The sequence below is a fragment of the Meles meles genome, chromosome 7 (assembly GCF_922984935.1).
Source record: "Meles meles chromosome 7, mMelMel3.1 paternal haplotype, whole genome shotgun sequence".
Classification (NCBI taxonomy): Eukaryota; Metazoa; Chordata; class Mammalia; order Carnivora; family Mustelidae; genus Meles; species Meles meles.
In genome coordinates, this window is record NC_060072.1 from 6129794 (window position 1) to 6146174 (window position 16381).

General features: G+C 60.1%; 1 protein-coding gene across 1 annotated transcript in view; it reads left to right on the forward strand.

Annotated features, from left to right (window-relative positions):
- Window positions 1-644: 644 nt before the first annotated feature.
- Window positions 645-16381, forward strand: part of LOC123946246 (NADH-cytochrome b5 reductase 3) — a 28256-nt gene continuing 12519 nt past the window's right edge. Inside the window, exons 1-7 of the mRNA XM_046011649.1 lie at window positions 645-802; window positions 9687-9818; window positions 12650-12722; window positions 13082-13188; window positions 15453-15582; window positions 15951-16034; window positions 16286-16371. Of these exons, the coding sequence (XP_045867605.1) occupies window positions 782-802; window positions 9687-9818; window positions 12650-12722; window positions 13082-13188; window positions 15453-15582; window positions 15951-16034; window positions 16286-16371 (633 nt within the window). The 5' untranslated portion in view covers window positions 645-781. The remainder of the gene's footprint in view (window positions 803-9686; window positions 9819-12649; window positions 12723-13081; window positions 13189-15452; window positions 15583-15950; window positions 16035-16285; window positions 16372-16381) is intronic.

Genomic DNA, 16381 nt, shown 5'->3' on the forward strand with positions numbered 1-16381 from the left:
TCGCGATGGCAGGGTCCTGGGATTGAGCCCCATCAGGCCGTGCGCTCAGCGTGGGGCGGGGCAGGCCAGAGGATTCGGCTTGAGAATTCTCTCCCTCTCCCTTTCTAATAAATAAATCTTAAAAAAAAAAAAAAAAAAGTCTTGCTCTCAGGGAGCCCACAGTCCCCTGGGATGCAGTGGGCCTGGGGACAGGCCACCCCGGAGGGAACACAGGGGGATGACTTCGGCGGCAGGAAGAGCTATTTGGCCTGCAGCCAAACAGTGAGCCGGGGCGGCCCTGAGGCAGCTGGGGACAGTGTCCCGTTGAGAGGGAACAGCGGGTTCAAAGGCCTGGCGGGGGACGCAGCTAAGCAGTGTCAGGACCGGGAAGCCCCGTGAGGCCCAGCGCCACGCTAGGCGCCCCCGTCTGAGTTTAGGCCAGGCGGGACCCGGCCGCTTCCGGATTTTCTGTTCCGGATCCAGTCGAGGAGGGGCGCCACCTTCCCCCTTTCTGGTGATAAAAGGGACCCAGGGAAAGCCGGCGTGCGACCCCAGTCCGCCCCGCGGGCCGGAGCCCTGCCGCGCGCTCGCGTGGAGACCCCAACGCCGCCGCCAGCCGCGGGCCACCTGCGGCGCGCGGGACGCCCCCCGTCGCCCCTTCCCTGCGGCGGCGTGCGGGGCGGGGCCGCCTGGGCCCGCTCGGCCCCGCCCCTCCGCCGAGGTGACGCGACCGGGGGGCGGGGCCTGGGCGCGGCGGCCCGACTGTCTCGGCGGCGGCGGAGGAGCACCGTGCGGCGCCACGATGGGGGCCCAGCTGAGCACGGTAGGCGGGGAAGGGCGCGGGGGCCTGCGGGGACCGGGGCGCGGGGGGCCGCGGGGACCCCACCCGGCCCACCCCGCCCTGCGCGTGTCCCGCGGGAGCCGCGACTCACGCCCCGGCCCTCCGTCCCCGGGATCCAGCTCTCCTGACCGGGGGGCGTGCGGGCGGCGGGCGGCGGGCGGCGGGCGGCGGGCTCCGGGGGCCGGGCACCCGGCTGACGGACACTGGGCGCCCCGCCCGCTCGCCCGCACCCCACCCCCCGCTCCATCCCTCCCGGTCCCGCCCGGTTCCGCCCAGTGGAGGGAGGAGCGGGCTGCGCGTGAGCCCTGCGAGCGCGGGTGGGAGAGGGTGTGGCAGGGAAAGTTGGAGTGTGACCTAGTGTGCTGGTGAGCGAGTGTGAGTGTGAATGGGCATGAGTTTGAGAGCGCACGTGTGTGGCTGAGTGTGAATAAATGACACGACGGGGTGACGTGTGGTTGTGCACGAGAGTGTGTGGGAGTGTGAATGCACACGAGTTTGTGCGTGCAAATATGCGGCTGGTTGAATATAGGAAGTGACTGGGTGTGAAGTGAGTGTGCACGAGAGGGAGCGTGAATGGGCATGCGTTCCAGAGTGCAGATGTGTGGCTGAGCGTGAATCTACGGGCCGGGCGTGGTGGGCAGTGTGCGTGTGGAGGTGTGCGGCCGAGCAGCCTGTGTGGCTGGGTGAGCAGGTGGGAGTGAATGTGTGTGAGAGTGTCTGAGAGCACGTGGGTGTGGGAGTGCAGTACGTGTGCACTCTGGCCTGGTGGCAGGGTCTCTGGCTGGAAGGGGCCCTGTGGGGCTGCCCGGCAGGGCTCGCCTCGGGCTCTCCTGTGAAGGCTAGAAGCTGAGGGACTTGTGAGCATTTCACAGATGAAGAAATGCAGCTCACACTTGGTCACCTGCCTGTGCCTGGCAGGGCCTGGATCTGTGGGCTCCAAAGTCCACCATCCTGCTGTCCCTTTTGGGTTGGCCATGGGTCTCCCCACCCCCCCACGCCTCTGCCCTTGGATTTCTCAAAGCCCCCATGGTGGGGCTGGGGCCGTGTGCTCCTTGAGAGAAGGCTGTAGCCAGAGGGCAGCTGCCCAGATCCCTACACACACTGTGGCCCCGGGTGCTGGCTGGACACGGGAAGCAGGCCACAGGGCTGGCACTAAGGACCAGGCCCAGAGCCGCTTGCTCCACCGCTGTCCCCACCCCAGGCGCCCGGGGCTTGGAGGGCGCCTGCCTCCCCCCTCTGGCTCTGTGAGGCTCCTCTTCACGAGGCCAAAAGGCCTCTTGGCCTGGGTACTTGCTCATGAAGTTGTGGCCCAGCCCAGGACTCTGGGGGACATTCAGACCGAGCAGCAGCCTTGCCCAGGGCGAACCTATGGGCATTACTCAGCTCCAGAGGAACGTCCTCCTCGACCCCTGACCCCCACCCCCGCTGTCCCCCCCCCCCCCCCCTGCACTGCTTCTCACCTTCTGGCTGCTGGTGGTAGGATTTGTCACTGCGTCCCCGGTGTGTGGCTGCTCCATCCATTTTTGCCAAAGAGCCAAGGCTCCCTGGCAACCGCCTTGTGAGGGGCAGAGGCTTGCCTGGGGATCAGGAGACTCACCGAAGGAGCCCACTGAGCACTCACAGCTGTGCTGGGGACAGGAGAGCTACCATCCTGGATGGCAGGCCAGTCCCCCTATGTGCCCCCCCCCCCCCCAGGTGGCTGGGCAGGAATTGCCCCTTCCTTGTGTGCCCTGCTGGGATTCCCGCTTAGCCTGAAATACCCACAGCAGACCCTAGCTAGGCCTCCTGGGCTCAGGCTCTACAGGGTCTGCAGGGGGTTGGCTCCGGCTCTACGCACCAGACTGCTCTGGTGCGCCTTATCTGGGACACGCAGGCTCCGCAGGAGGCCTCCTCCCCCCCCCCCCGCCCCCCCCCCCCCAGCAGCTGAGGGGTTGGCTCCGGAGTCTATCAGCCACCTGGGGGGAACACTGGGGGACCGGCCCGCCATCTGGGACTGTGGCTCCCCTGTCCCCAGCTCAGCTGCGAGTGCTCAAGGGGCCCTGCCAGGCTGCCATCACAGGTAGAGTCCAGGCTTTCACGCCCCCCCCCTCAGCCCTCCCCCAGCTCTCTCTGCCTCGTCTGTGGCCTTCATCCCTGGCCGCAGGAGAGCAGGGCTGTGTCTCCTCTGCCGAGAGCCCCATTGCTGTCCCCCTGCTCCTCCTCCTGAGTTCCCTTCCCCGACAGTTCGGAGCCAGGAGCCCCCCCTGCAGAACTTCCTCCACTCCCTCCCACTTCCTTCCACTTCCTGAGAAGGGGACCAGGAGGGAGGTGGACACTCAGATCCCAGCAGGACAGCTGGTGGGACAAGGCAGGTAAGCCTCAGCAGAGGGAGCTGGCGCCTGGGGAGGGCTCACCCTGCTCCCTCAGACCTAACCTGGGTAGAGCGGATGGCACGCCTGGTCTGGTCCTGGTAGGGCATTCAGGGGCTGAGCAGCAGGGGGGACTGCCCAGCCTCTTAGCAGTGGTGGGTGTGCTGGGCGCTCCCTGGAGACATCCTTGGACTTCGGCTGCTCCTTCCCCTCTCCCTGTCCTGTGTCAGCAGAGGTGAGGAGAGGCAGGTGGAGGGTTCCCTGAGGGGCAGAGCATGGCCTGGAGGGGCATCAGGTCAAGGCCTGGGAGGCAGGCACCTGTCTCCCAGACCACCACCCCCTTCTCCAGTGGCTGCGGTGACCTGGTTGTACTTGTGTGTACATGGGTGTGTCTGTGCACGAGCGGGTCTGCTGAGCAGGAGCCGGGGGTGGGGCCTTGGGCTCAGCCATCTGGCCTCCTGTTTCCTCTGGCCAGTGCGTGCAGGGGTGGGAGTGGTGCCCTGGGCTTGGTGGAGGGGTGCGGTGCAGAGTTCATTCCACTCCCAATTTGCGGGAACAGAGCATCCCTACCCCTCGTGAATCTGGTAGAGCCTTCCATTTTGGGGAGCTGAAGCCTTTACCTTTCCACTCTACCCTTTCCCCTGACTGTGTCTGTCTGCCCACTGGCTTGAGCTCCTCAGGGGCAGGGTCCCCTGGCTTGTGTCCCCCGAATCCGGCACGACCCTGGTGCGAGGTGTGCTTCCTGGGGTTCATGGCCTGAAGGACTGACAGCCCGCAGCGGCCTCCCCGGATAGGAAGGTGTAGGCTTGCGGAAGTCCATCTCTGCTCTCTCAGGGGCCACACGGCGCCCGCGGGCACAGAGAGACTGTTGTACAGTGACTCAGGGCGTGGACTTGAGCCAGACGCCCGGTTCAAATGCTGGCCCTTGGGCCAGGTCTGTCGCCCAGGCCGCTGCTTCCTTGCCTGGGTTGGGAGTGGTAATATCTCCCGTCTCTGGGCTTACAGGGTTATGAGAGATAATTACGTGCTCTGTGTAGCCCAGTCACTGGGAGTGGGGACTAGAAGGAAGGCGGATGACATTTGTCAACTGCCCATGGGAGCAGCTCCTTCCCGGGGCCAGGATACTGATCCTTCCGGACCTCTGGAAGGCGTCTGTGCCCAGCAGGGTGGGAGCGAGGGTCCTAGCCACCTTGGCCTGTGCTCTGTGAAGGGCTGTGGGTTTTTCAAAGGGACAGGGTAAGCGGGTGTCCCGAGCTTGCCTGGGAGGGACCTGGCCTCTTGCCCTGGTTCCTGAAACTTCAGACTATTAAATAAAGGGAGTCAGAGAACGGCCTGGGGCGGGGGTGGGGCCCGGATTTTTTTTCACAAATATTTACCAAGTGTCTCTGGGGGGGTGTGCCTTGGTGAGGAGACACCCTGATGTCTACTTCCTGGGGTTCCTGCTCTGGGGTCTGCTGTGGCACGTCAGCTGTGACCACACACGGGCCGTTTGAGCACAGGCTGGTGTCTGCGGTCCCCGAGGCTGGTACCTGGCCTCTGGAAGGGCTCTGCGACGGCTGCAGCCCGTGTTCAGGACTTGCCTTTGGAGCTGTTGACCTGGGAATCTTTGTCACAGCCAGTGTTTGTGGGCTTGGGGCAGGTGAGGGATAAGTGACAGAAAACTGGGGACCCAAGCCCAGACTCCACCTTGGGCCTCGATGCCTCAGTTTCCTCATTCGTCGAATGAATGCAGTGGGCCTGACTCTCACTGCTGTGGGTCAGTGAGGAAGTGCAAGGGAAGGCCTTTTGCCAGTTGCCCAGCGAGACCCCAGGGGGTCTTATGTTATCAAACTTGGCCAAGGTCTGGGGAAAATAAAACTCCAGGGAGCACCAGACACAACTCCAGCTGGCCCTTACCGTCAGTTCAGTTCATCTGTAGGGCTCCTTCTGATGGTGATTTCCTGCAAATGTAAGTTCACTCCACTCTCTCCCTAAACAGTGCTCCCAACGCACAGGGCTTCTCCGATTGACTGGGAGGGGAGGGGCCTGCGGATTCTCCTCACCCCCCTCGAGTTTGCAGAGGGTAGCAGGGGCTGTGGAGGTCCACTGAGGGCCAGATTAGCTAGGGAAGGGCCAGTCAAGGAAGATTTGATCTTTGAACTGGGCTCTGTAGGATGAATAGGAGTTTCCTGTCTGGATGAGGGAAGAAGAAGGGCGATTGGGGCAGAAAGAAGACTGTGCAAAGGCCTGAGGCAAGAAGGGCTTTTGGCCAGGGCTATAGCCATACAGTAGGAGTGTAGGCAGTGGGGAGCCATCGTGGGTGTTTGAGGAGGGAGTGGGGGACCCATTGGCTTGGCAGTTGGGGCCTCACTGTGGGAGGCAGGATATGGGACGTTGGTGGGTGGGATTCGGGCCTCTGGCCCTGTAGCGGGGGCACAGAGAGGGCGCCTGTCCAGGGAGGTGGCCTGGGAAGAACTGACGGGCCTGGCGCTGGGTCCTGGCTTCTCCCCTGACTTGCTGTAGGACCACAGGCAAGTCACCTGCGGAACAGGGACAGTAATATCCCGTGTGAGTGTGGTTCTGAGAATTGGCTTTGGTGCAGCTGGGGCAAGATACGGCCCTTCTCTGGGTCTGTTTCCTTATCTGTGACCTGGTGATGAACATGGTGCCTGCGGCCTGAGGTCGAAAGGAGGATTACCCCAGGTTGCTCGTGTATCATTCACTGGGCGGTCCCAGCTTGGGATCCTTTGCCCTGCCCGCAGCCATCTCCCGCACCGCCTCCCGCCCCAAACTCTAGATGGGACGTCCTCTTGCACTTGAGGAGGGCGGGGCCTAGAGAGGCTGAGGTTCTCCCCTGAGGTCCTGAGCTGGGGTTTCAGACCTGGGCCTCCTGAGCCCCGAGTCCAGGGCTGCCAGCCAGGCCCCTTAATGAGACCCAGGATGGGTGAAACGCTGTGTGCTGTCTGGGATACGGTGGGAGCTGGGTGAATGGGCAGTGGTCAGAGACCCCTGCCCGGTGGCCCCAGCCCCTGCTGTGACGGGCCGGGTGGGAGAAGGGAGCCCTGGCTGGCTCTAGAGAGCCTTTCCTTCAGACCCATTAGTCACAGACCAGAGGCTCTGTGGGGTGGGGCCTAGGCTGTACCCAGCCTGGAGGCCCTGCCTGGGAGAGAGGGCCCATTGTTCTAAGCCCAACAAAGGGCCTGAAACCATAGCAGCCACAAGGTAACTTGAAGCTGCTGGGCCGGTTCAGGGAGCAGGGGCCATGGGATCTTGGTGCCTCTGCCCTTCCTTCACCTGGGTATTCCATCTCCCCGCTGGCAGAGGCCCACTGAGGGCGGCAGGGAAAAGTTCCTGGGTGTGCACCCACATTCCTCTATGCCCTGGGCACCCCGATCTCAGCTCATATCCCGGCTCCCCCAGAAGGTGGGCAGAGCAGTCAGTCTTACCTTCCTTCTACAGATGAGAACACTGAGGCTCTGAGAGGCCTCAGGTACTCAGCCAGAGCATTCTCCCTGGGTTGATAGAAAGTGGAGAATCCTGGCAAGGCTATAGGAAGCCAGGGAGCAGTAGGGTGGGCCTCGAGAGGCGAGGGTCCTCTCACCCAGCCACTTCCAGGTCTACGCTCTGCAGAATATGCTACGTCAAGAAGCTGTGCAATCGAAGAACTTGGCTCTGAGCTTCCTGGCAGTCAAGGCAAAAAGGGGAACTTGCACAGTGACGATAAGGAGAACACATGGTCATTTGCTGAGAGAACTAAAGTCAGGGAGGTGTGCCTGTGATGGCTAGAGGACAAAGTGCCAGCCGGCTTTCTGGAGAAGCAGTGTGGACTTTTGGATCTCAGCCTCACTGTTCAACCACCAGGGTGGGCTCCTCCCCACCCCACACCCACTTTTTATTTTGAAATAACTTCAGACTTACAGTAAAGTTGCAATAATGTGTGAAGAAACTCCTGTATACTTTTTGCCCAGACGGACCTTGTCACTAATGTTATAGTTAACGTCTACTGTATCTGCGCTATTGTGAGTGTATGTACATTTTATTATTATTTAACTATTTAAGAGCAAGGTACAGGTACGAAGCCCCTTTGCCCCTAAATACTTGAGTGTGTATCTCCCAAGGACAAGGCCATTCTCTTGCCTGATTACAGGACAGTGATCGATTCAGGAAAGTAACATCGATGCTGTGCTCTTTTATCTTTTGTTTTGTTTAAAGATTTTTATTTATTTATTTGACGGAAGAGAGAGAGAGAGCACAAGCCCAAGCAGGGGGAGCGGCAGGCAGAGGGAGAGGGAGAAGCAGGCTCCCCACCTAGCAGAGACCCCATCATGGGGCTGGATCCCTTGACCTGAGCTAAATGCAGACACTTAACCGACTGAACCACGTAGACAATGCCCTTATCTAATCCATGGGCCTTAATTCAGATTTTACCAGTTGTCTCAGTATTGCCCTTTGTAGGGGCGCCTGGGTGATTCAGTGGTCGAGCATCCCGACTCTTGATTTCAGCTCAGGTCATGGTCACGGAATGGGCCATATTGGGCCCTGTGCTCTACAGGGAGCCTGCTTGAGATTCTCTCCCTCCCTCTTGGCCTCTCCCCTGCTTGTGCGCGCTTGCTCTCTCTCTGTCTCTCTTCGCCTCAAGTAATAAATAAATCTTAAAAAAAAATATTGCCCTTTATAGCTATTTTATTTCTGGCCCAAGATTATAATCCAAAGCCATGCATCACATTCCAGTACTCTGTCTCTTTGGCTTCTGTCTTGGCTTCCTAGAACTGTAAGAGTCACTGAAAACTAGCACAAGACGGCAGATGTTATTCTCACACTTCCGGAGGCGAGAAGTCTGAAATCAGTGTGCTGGCAGGGCCCCTCTCTGGAAGTCTAGGGGAAGGTCCTTCTTGTCTCTTCCTACTTCCGGTGGCTGTCAACAACGTTTAGCTTCCTTGGCTGTTGGCCACCTCCCTCCAGTCTTCATCTCTGTCTTCACGTTCGCTCTGAGTCTTCTTTCTCTTACATGGACACTTGTCATGGGGTTGGGGACCCACCAGGATAATCCCAGATACTTACCCCCAAGATCCTTAGCTGGGCTACAGCAACAAAGGTCCCTTATTGGAGTCAGGTCACTTTCCCAGGGTCTGGGTGGGTATGTCTTTGGGGGCCTCTGTTCAACCCACGAGAGCTTCCTTTAATGAGGACCAGTTCTCTGACCTTCCTTTTTTTGTGTGTGCCATTTTTGAGTTATCCTAGGGAATGGCCTTCCCTGGGTCCCTCATGGTTAGAGGCAGATGAAATGACCCCATTTTGCAGATGGAGAAACAGCTCTGAGAGGCCGAGTGATTTGCCCCAGGACAAAAACAGCTAGAAAGGATGGGTGACCGACCAGTTGTCTGGCTTCTGCAAGGCTCTTCTCCCCAAGTAAACCGAAGTGCAGTGAGCTATCTGGCCAGGGAGTTTGGTTTTTGTGTTTTTTAAAAATCTAAACACCGGCGCCGGGTGGCACAGTCAGTTGAGTGTCCGACTCTTGGTTTTTGGCTTGGGTTGTGATCTCGGGGTTGTGGGATCGAGCCCCGTGTCAGGCTCTGTGCTCAGCACAGAGTCTGCTTGGGCCTTTCTCTCCCTCTCCCTCTGCTGCTCCACCCCGTGCTCGAGCGCTCTCCCCACCACAAATAAATAAATCTTAAAAGTAAGTCTATTTAAAAGATAGATAAAAATCTAAGCCATCTCTTAGGCTGTTTGTGAGGTTGAGTTGTGGGGGGCGGGGGGCTGGCAAGGGGGAGCCTCTCAAGGTCACGTAGGAGAGGGAGCATGGACCAGATGTTTAAGAGTGTGATGGACTCCGGTTCACATTGCAGCTCTCCACCCGCCCGCTGTGTGACTCTGGGCAAGTTGGTTCACCCCTCTGAGCTGCTTGATAATCTGTAAAGTGCTGAACGACCATGTGGGGCTCATCACGGGTCTGGGCAGTAGACTCTCCCGAGTTTCAGGGGTCCTTGCAAATCATCTGGTCCAATTCATTTCAGAGAGGGCAAGGGAATTAGCCAGGATCACACAGCCAACAAGGAGCGGAGCTCTCCATGCCCAGTTCAGTGCCTCAGCTGGCCCTCAAACCTGAAGGCAGAACTTCTGGGCTCAGGATGAGGGAGCAGGGAAGTTGACTAAAGGAAGGGAAGGAGGGAGGGAGCACAGTTACTCAGTGCCCAAGATTAAGCATAATTACTTGAGAACTTTACTCTGAGCTTCCTGGCAGCCAAAGTGAAAAGGGACACATGCTCTGTTATGTAGCTTTCTTTGTCCTGGTTCCTCTGGGAAATGGAGCTTTGCCAGTGACTTAGGAAGACAGCGATAGGTTTCATGTGCCTGGGTTTTGTAACTTCTCCCAGCCGGCACCGAAGTGGATGCCGGGGTTCCCTGGATGAGGATGGTGGGGAGAGGGTGCTCCTGGCAGAGGATGAACAGAGGCCTGGAGGTGTGAACCAACTGGTGTGTTTGCGGGAAGGGCAGGTGGCAGGCCTGCTGACCTCATGGCTCTGTCCCTTTCATTTCAGTTGGGCCACGTGGTCCTGTCCCCAGTCTGGTTCCTCTACAACCTGCTCATGAAGCTGTTCCAGCGCTCGGCCCCGGCCATCACCCTCGAGAGCCCAGACATCAAGTACCCGCTGCGGCTCATCGACAAGGAGGTGAGGGCCCGACACCCCGGGCTTGCAGCGTCCAGGCCCACGGAGGCTCCTCACCCTCCCTGCCGGCACCGCAGAGCTTCTCGGTGCCTGCTGTGTGCTCAGGGCACAGGTGCCCCTCCCCCTGAAATAGATCCTGTTGTCTGCCCATCTTTCAGATGGAGATATTGAAGTGATGTCCCCTTCTAGGGCTACCGGTAAGCAGGCGGAGGGGTTCGAACCCGGGTCTCTGACCACAGAGTCTGCTCTGAAGACCACACTATATCCCACAGAAGGCCAGAGCAAGGGGATCCCTCAGGACTTTGGGGTCTAAGCGCCCATTTAACAGATGGGAAAACAGAGGACAAGAGAGCAGCGGGGGGCATTGGAGGTCACACTGTGAGTTAGGGGTAGAATGAGGACTCAGACCTGCCCCTACCTTGGTCCCAGGTGCTTCCCATCCCAGTGCCCCTTTCCTTACAGCAAACGACTCCCCCCCTGCCCCCAGGGTCGCCTTCCTCAGGCCTGGTGGTGTTTGTGGGACCCTGGTACCTTCTGCCTCTGTGCAGATTCGTGATCTTGTGGTCATCCGCCCCTCTGGAAGGCTCACTCTTGCCCTCCTCTTTGACCCTTTCCTTTTTCAAAGGTCTGATCATGATTTAAAACCATCCTCTCCTGCCTTTGCCCTGCCTCCCTGTAACAGCTGCTTTTCTCCCTACTCTCCCTCATCAGAGCCCCTCCCTGGTGCTATTTCTGGCCACCGCAGCTGCCTCGGAAGGGTGTGACAGGGAGAACTGAGTCATGGAGCAGAGAAAGTCACCTGCCAGGCCCTAGGCCTGGCCTGGTCTCCACCCTGAGCTCCACACCAGACTGAGGTCCCTTGAGGCACAGAACCGGGAGGTCACAGACAAGTCAAAAGCCAAAGATAGGAAAAAGGAAAAAAAAAAATCACCACTTCCCAGAAGCTTTTATCAGGCTTTATCTTTTCAATATGTTTTATATATATTTTACCCATTTTAATTCCAGAAGGAACGTGTGGCTCATATGAGCCCACTATAAACATTCTTTGTTAAGTATTAACATCCCCCCCATGCCGCCTCCGTGCAGAGGGTCCCCTCTGCGGGCCGTGCGAGCCTTTCCTGGGCGTCCTGTTCATACACGTGTGATGTGTGCAGTTTTAGGCGTGTGTAGACTTACTGTCACTTTTTTAAGAATCTGATTTTTTTTCACCCGGCCATACAACACGGACACCTTACCACGTCTCACCCAAAGCTGGTTCATTATTTTTGACAACTGTCTAGCATTTCCCCGGAGGGCGGTCACACAGTGGACCCGCCCGTCACTTTGGTTGAGCTGGAGGCCGTCTGAGCAGTTAAATCTGCTCCCTCCCCGACTATAGCCTAGTGGTGGCTTTTGGGGGTCAGCGGCTGGGTCCGCTTTTTGATACGTTCACTAGCTCCCGCAGGGGTGCAGGGAGACCCCCTTTCCCCCACTGCTTGCCCTTCCTGGACCTGCTGACCCTCAAGGTCTCCCTGGAGCTCCTGGGGGGGGGTTGACGGGTTGCTCACCCTGGCCAGCAGCCCCATGCTGAGCCCTGCACAGACGTTAGCCTCTTGACTTCGCTGGGCCCCGCCTCTGTCATCCAGCCCAAGAATTATCAGTGTCTTTTCCCTCGTTTCTCCTTTTCCCAAAGTTGCCTGGCGTGTGGGCTTCTGACCTTGAGCCCAGGACCGGTTGATAATCCTGGACTCTGCTCCCAGGAGGCGTGGGGGCTCAGTTTGCATGGAGCGCAAGGTTCACAGGGGAGGCCGCCTCGGGCTTGGGCTGGGGGGTGGAGAGAGCGCTGGGGGTGTCCTAGGTGGTGGCTGGGCTCTGGCTTTCTGCGACCCAGGCCTCCTGCCTCTGCTCGTCCGCTCCGAGGCCTTTCACATGGTGCTCTGCTCCTTTGGAGGAGTTTGCTGTCCTCCTCCAAGTCATGCCACTGTCCATCCAAGTCATGCCACTGTCCATCGGTGGACCTTGCCACGTCGCCAGCCTCGTGTGTGCGCAAACCCGGGCTGGATAGTGGCCAGGTATTGTGACCCCGCAGTGGCCTCAGGGAGCTGGGACGCTGGGCTTATTCCCAGCTCTGACCACAGCTTACTGTGGGAGACTTGCCTCCCCGGCCTTGGTTTAAGTCTGCTTAACAGGGAATGGGGGGCTTTGGTTCTGGCTCCTTCCTCGGCCCAGCCTGGCCCTTAACCAGCCTCTGCCCCCCTCTAGGGGGGAAATGACCATGGCTTACCCACCCTGTGCAGGGTGGAGGCCTGGCGTAGGGCCCTTAGCTGTGGCCGTGACCTCGTGGGCAGTGGGGCTGGTGCACTTCTGCCCTGTGCAGCCCACTGCCGTCATGGTCATCCCACTTCTCAGGGGGCTTTTAGCGTCATCTGGAGCCCCTCTCTTGTGTCCCTGGCCCTGGCACATGGGTCTTGTCTCAGCCCTGCCCTTAGTTTGCCAGCCCAGGGCCCGAGGTCTTCCTGCCACCCCAGGACACTGCCCAAGCTGATGGCAGGGTTGGATTCTCCCTCTCGCCCTCAGAATTTTCTGGGCCATCTGGCAGCCTCTCGTTGGGATCCTGAGTTCATTCCCTACCCTAATCCCCTTACTGGGGGTTCTTGGGTGGGTCCCTGCCCTCCTCGGGGCCAGTGAGAGCAGAGGCACACGTGGTGTGTGTTTGACTCCGTGCCTGAGCACACATGCGTGCACACGTGTGTCCACATGGGGCACCAGCGTCCCTTCTGGATGGCGTGGGACGCAAGGAATGAGGGCTGGGGGCCCCTCTGCCCCAGGTGCTAACAGCTCGGGCCTCTTCGCAGGTGATCAGCCACGACACCCGGCGGTTCCGCTTCGCCCTGCCGTCACCCCAGCACGTCCTGGGCCTCCCCGTCGGTGAGTGGAGCTGGGGGGTAGGTCCGAGAAGTGGGAGCTTTGCCCTTGAACTAGGGAGAGTGGGGAAGTCTTCAAGGACCAAGTGACAGCCGCACGGGCCCTTCAGCAATGAGTGTCCGAATGAGAGGGGACACCGTGGTGTCCCTGACAGTGTCTCCGGCAGGAGCAGAGGTGTGACAGCAGGAAGCTGGGACATGATGGGAAGCCCTGTGGGGGCCGGAAGGGGGCCCTGGAGCCGAGGCCAGGCCAGCCTCTTGAGGACAGGGCGGGGCACAGGGCGATGGCCCACTAGACCAGCGTGCCGTGCAGAGGTAGTCGGCGGACCCTCCGGGACCGGAGTCCCCCATCCCGTCCTACAGGCCAGCACATCTACCTCTCGGCTCGGATCGACGGAAACCTGGTCATTCGGCCCTACACGCCCGTCTCCAGCGATGATGACAAGGGCTTTGTGGACCTGGTCATCAAGGTGAGGTCTTGGGGCCGTGGGGGGCCGGGGGGACCACATCCCCTATAACCCGGTCTCTGAGGGACCGGTGCTCCCTCACGTCGGGTTCTAAATGAGAGCGGACTGGAGTTTCCCAGCACAGGCCCCATGTGGGGGTGGGGCAGCGGGCAGGGCCTGGGGTCCGGGAGGAGCAGCTTCAGCGAGGGTCACCTGCAGAAGAGAAACCAGGAAGGTGGACCAGCTCGTTCAGAGCTCACTCGCCTGCCCTTAGACCGGCAAGGCCTAGGGCACCGGGTGTCTGGTTGTGGCCGCAGGGGGCCCGCTCCGACACGTTCAGTCACATGGTGTCGGTGACCAGCCGGTCCTTTCCCGAGCACGTTTTCCTAAGAGACAGCCCAAAGCCCCCCCCCCCCCCCCAGGAGTGGTGTGAGGAGCTCGGGTCGTTGTCTGGGGAGCTTGGCTCCCTCACGGGCTGGGGTGGGTGCACGCTGGAGGGGAGAGGTTGGTCAAGCATCCGACTCTGGATTTCAGCTCAGGTCGTGATCTCAGGATTGTGCGATCGAGCCCCGAGTCGGGCCCCACGCGGAACATGGAGTCTGCTTAGGATTCTCCCTCCCGCCGCCCCTTCCCCCCACTTGCACGTATGTGCTCTGTCTCGCACGTGCTCTCTCTAAAAAAAAAAAGAAAATCACATTTGAGTGGAAAGAAAAATGCCAGTCGTAGCGCAGTATACTTTTGTGAAAATTAGAAGCAGAAGCTTTGCGGAGTGATCCAAGTTCTCAGAAGGCACGTCCCACGCATGCGAACCAGCCCAGGCCCGTGGGGGTGGGGCGTTGGAGACCCTCCCCGGAGAGACCCAAGCCCCCCACGGCCACCCTGGCCCCACACTCCCGGGGGCCGGGCTTACTGTCCTAACTGCACTGTGCCGGTCCCCTCGCTGGGCCTGTCGTGGGTGGAAGGACAGAGGCAGAGAGACCCCTCCTGCTGGGCCACCGCTGAGGCCCTGGGTCTGTGAAGGCAGGAGGGTTGCGGGCCTGGGTCCCTCCTTAGCTTGGTGTCATTTAGATTATATTGGGGGCCCAGGCCTGGGCTCGGGAGCCTGTCTTTGCCTGGAGAGTGGACGCCCTTGCTCCTCTCACACATGAGACCGGCCACCGGGAATGGCAGAGCGGGTCAGATGGGTGATGGGAGCGGCTCCCCTGGGCTGAGACGTGGAGGCCAAGGACAGAGAGGAGGGAGAAGGGCCTTCCTGGTCCGAAGGCCCTGAGGTCGGAAGGAGATGAAGATGCTTCATAGGATAAGATGAAGGGCTTCATAGGACAAGAGGAGGGATGGCAGGGCGGTGGGGGGAGGGCAGTAAGGTTTGGGGTTTGTCCAGAAGGAAGGGAAACTGTTGAGGTTCAAGCATCTGTTCTTGTTGGAATCATTCTAGCCGGATGTGGAGAAGGGATTAGGGAGTGGGGGGTGGGATCCAGGTAGAGGATGGGAAACTCCGGAAGACCGGGCCCCCTCTGGCTCAGAGACCTTGCTCCCTGCTCCCCATTGGCCCTGGACAAAAGCCAGAGGCTGGCCCACATGTGGCTCTGCCTGTCCCTCCCTGTCCCTGTGCTTCCCCCATGCTGACACCCCCTCCACCCCGTGCTGTGGCCTTGACCAGCTCTTCTTTCTCCCCCGGGGCCCAGGCCTGTTGGGCTGCCTGTCCCTCCCCAGCCGCCCCCTCCCTGCCCATCACTCCTGCTGGCCCCTCGAGGCCCGGCACCCCAGCCCTGGGCGGGGCAAGCTGTGCACCGTCCCCCCATCTCTTTCTTGTAGAACTTCCTTTCTTTCAAAGGGGAAGTCCCACAGGGCACAGGGAGGGAAGTTGTCCCAGAAACACTGTTTTTAGGACAGCACAGAATGGAACGAACCCAACCCGCAAGGGAGGGGTGTGGCTAAGCCCACATCCCGGAGCCTTGTCTGTGCTGAATTCCCAGCGTGGGACTCTCCCATCGGGACGGGGCACGGAGACCGTTCTTGGCAGGACGTTAATACATCGAGCCCTCGGGTTGGGGGCCTTGTTCCCCAGGCGGACGCTTGGTGTTCCGGGGGGGGGGGGGTTGTTAGGGAAAGGCAGACTCCTGGGAGACGGGCCTACAGATGGCTGAGTTGATATTGGTGGACGGGGCCTTACGTGAGAGAGCCACACACAGGCCACAGAGATCCTCAGAAGCCTCCCTCCCCATGCGGCCCAGAGCACAGCCCGGTGACCCTGAGAACGGGCCGAGGACTGTGGGTGTGTCTTGTAGGTTTACTTCAAAGACACCCATCCCAAGTTCCCTGCTGGAGGGAAGATGTCCCAGTACCTGGAAAACATGAAGATTGGCGACACCATTGAGTTCCGGGGCCCGAACGGGCTGCTGGTCTACCAGGGCAAAGGTGATTTGGGTTGGAGTGCCCAGAGCCCCGGCGGGCATGCCGAATGCCGGGTCTGCTGCTGTCTGGGTGGGGGACCCCTGTTGGGGGACCAGTTTCCTCGGCTGTCTCGGAGGGGAATTGGTCACCCCGGGGGTAGCAGACTGGCAGCCCACAGATCGGCTTTGTTTGCTTGAAACCCAATAAGCGGAACATCCAGCCAGAGCACTTCGGGGTCCCCAGGCTCGCTCCCTACCCCTGCACTGTCTGCGGTAGGAACGAAAGGCTCATCCTCCTGCTCCTCTCAGCTGGCTTTGCCCCCATCCTGTCCGGCCCCAGGCATGGCATGTTTGAGAGCTGGGGTCTCCCCTTCTCCTCCCTTCTCTCCGCAGGGAAGTTTGCCATCCGTCCAGACAAGAAGTCCAACCCCGTCATCAAGACAGTGAAGTCGGTCGGCATGATCGCTGGCGGGACGGGTCTGTGGTCCCAGAGCCCCCTGCTGAGCCCCTGGCAGGCGGTCATGGGTGGGGGTCAGGGTCAGGGTCAGCCCACGGGACGGGGCACAGATTGCTTACAATCTGCGGTTGTGAGCTCCCTGAGGGCAGGCCCCCAGGCCCGGTTGTCCTGGCGCTTCCCCTCCATGCCGCCCCCCTGCCTGTCCAGCGCTGGGCCTGGGGCTACGCATACAGCAGACGCTCACTCAGTGGGGGGTGCTGCTGCTTTGTAGGCATCACCCCGATGCTGCAGGTGATCCGTGCCATCATGAAAGACCCAAGTGACCCCACCGTGTGCCACCTCTTGTTTGCCAACCAGGTCAGTGGGT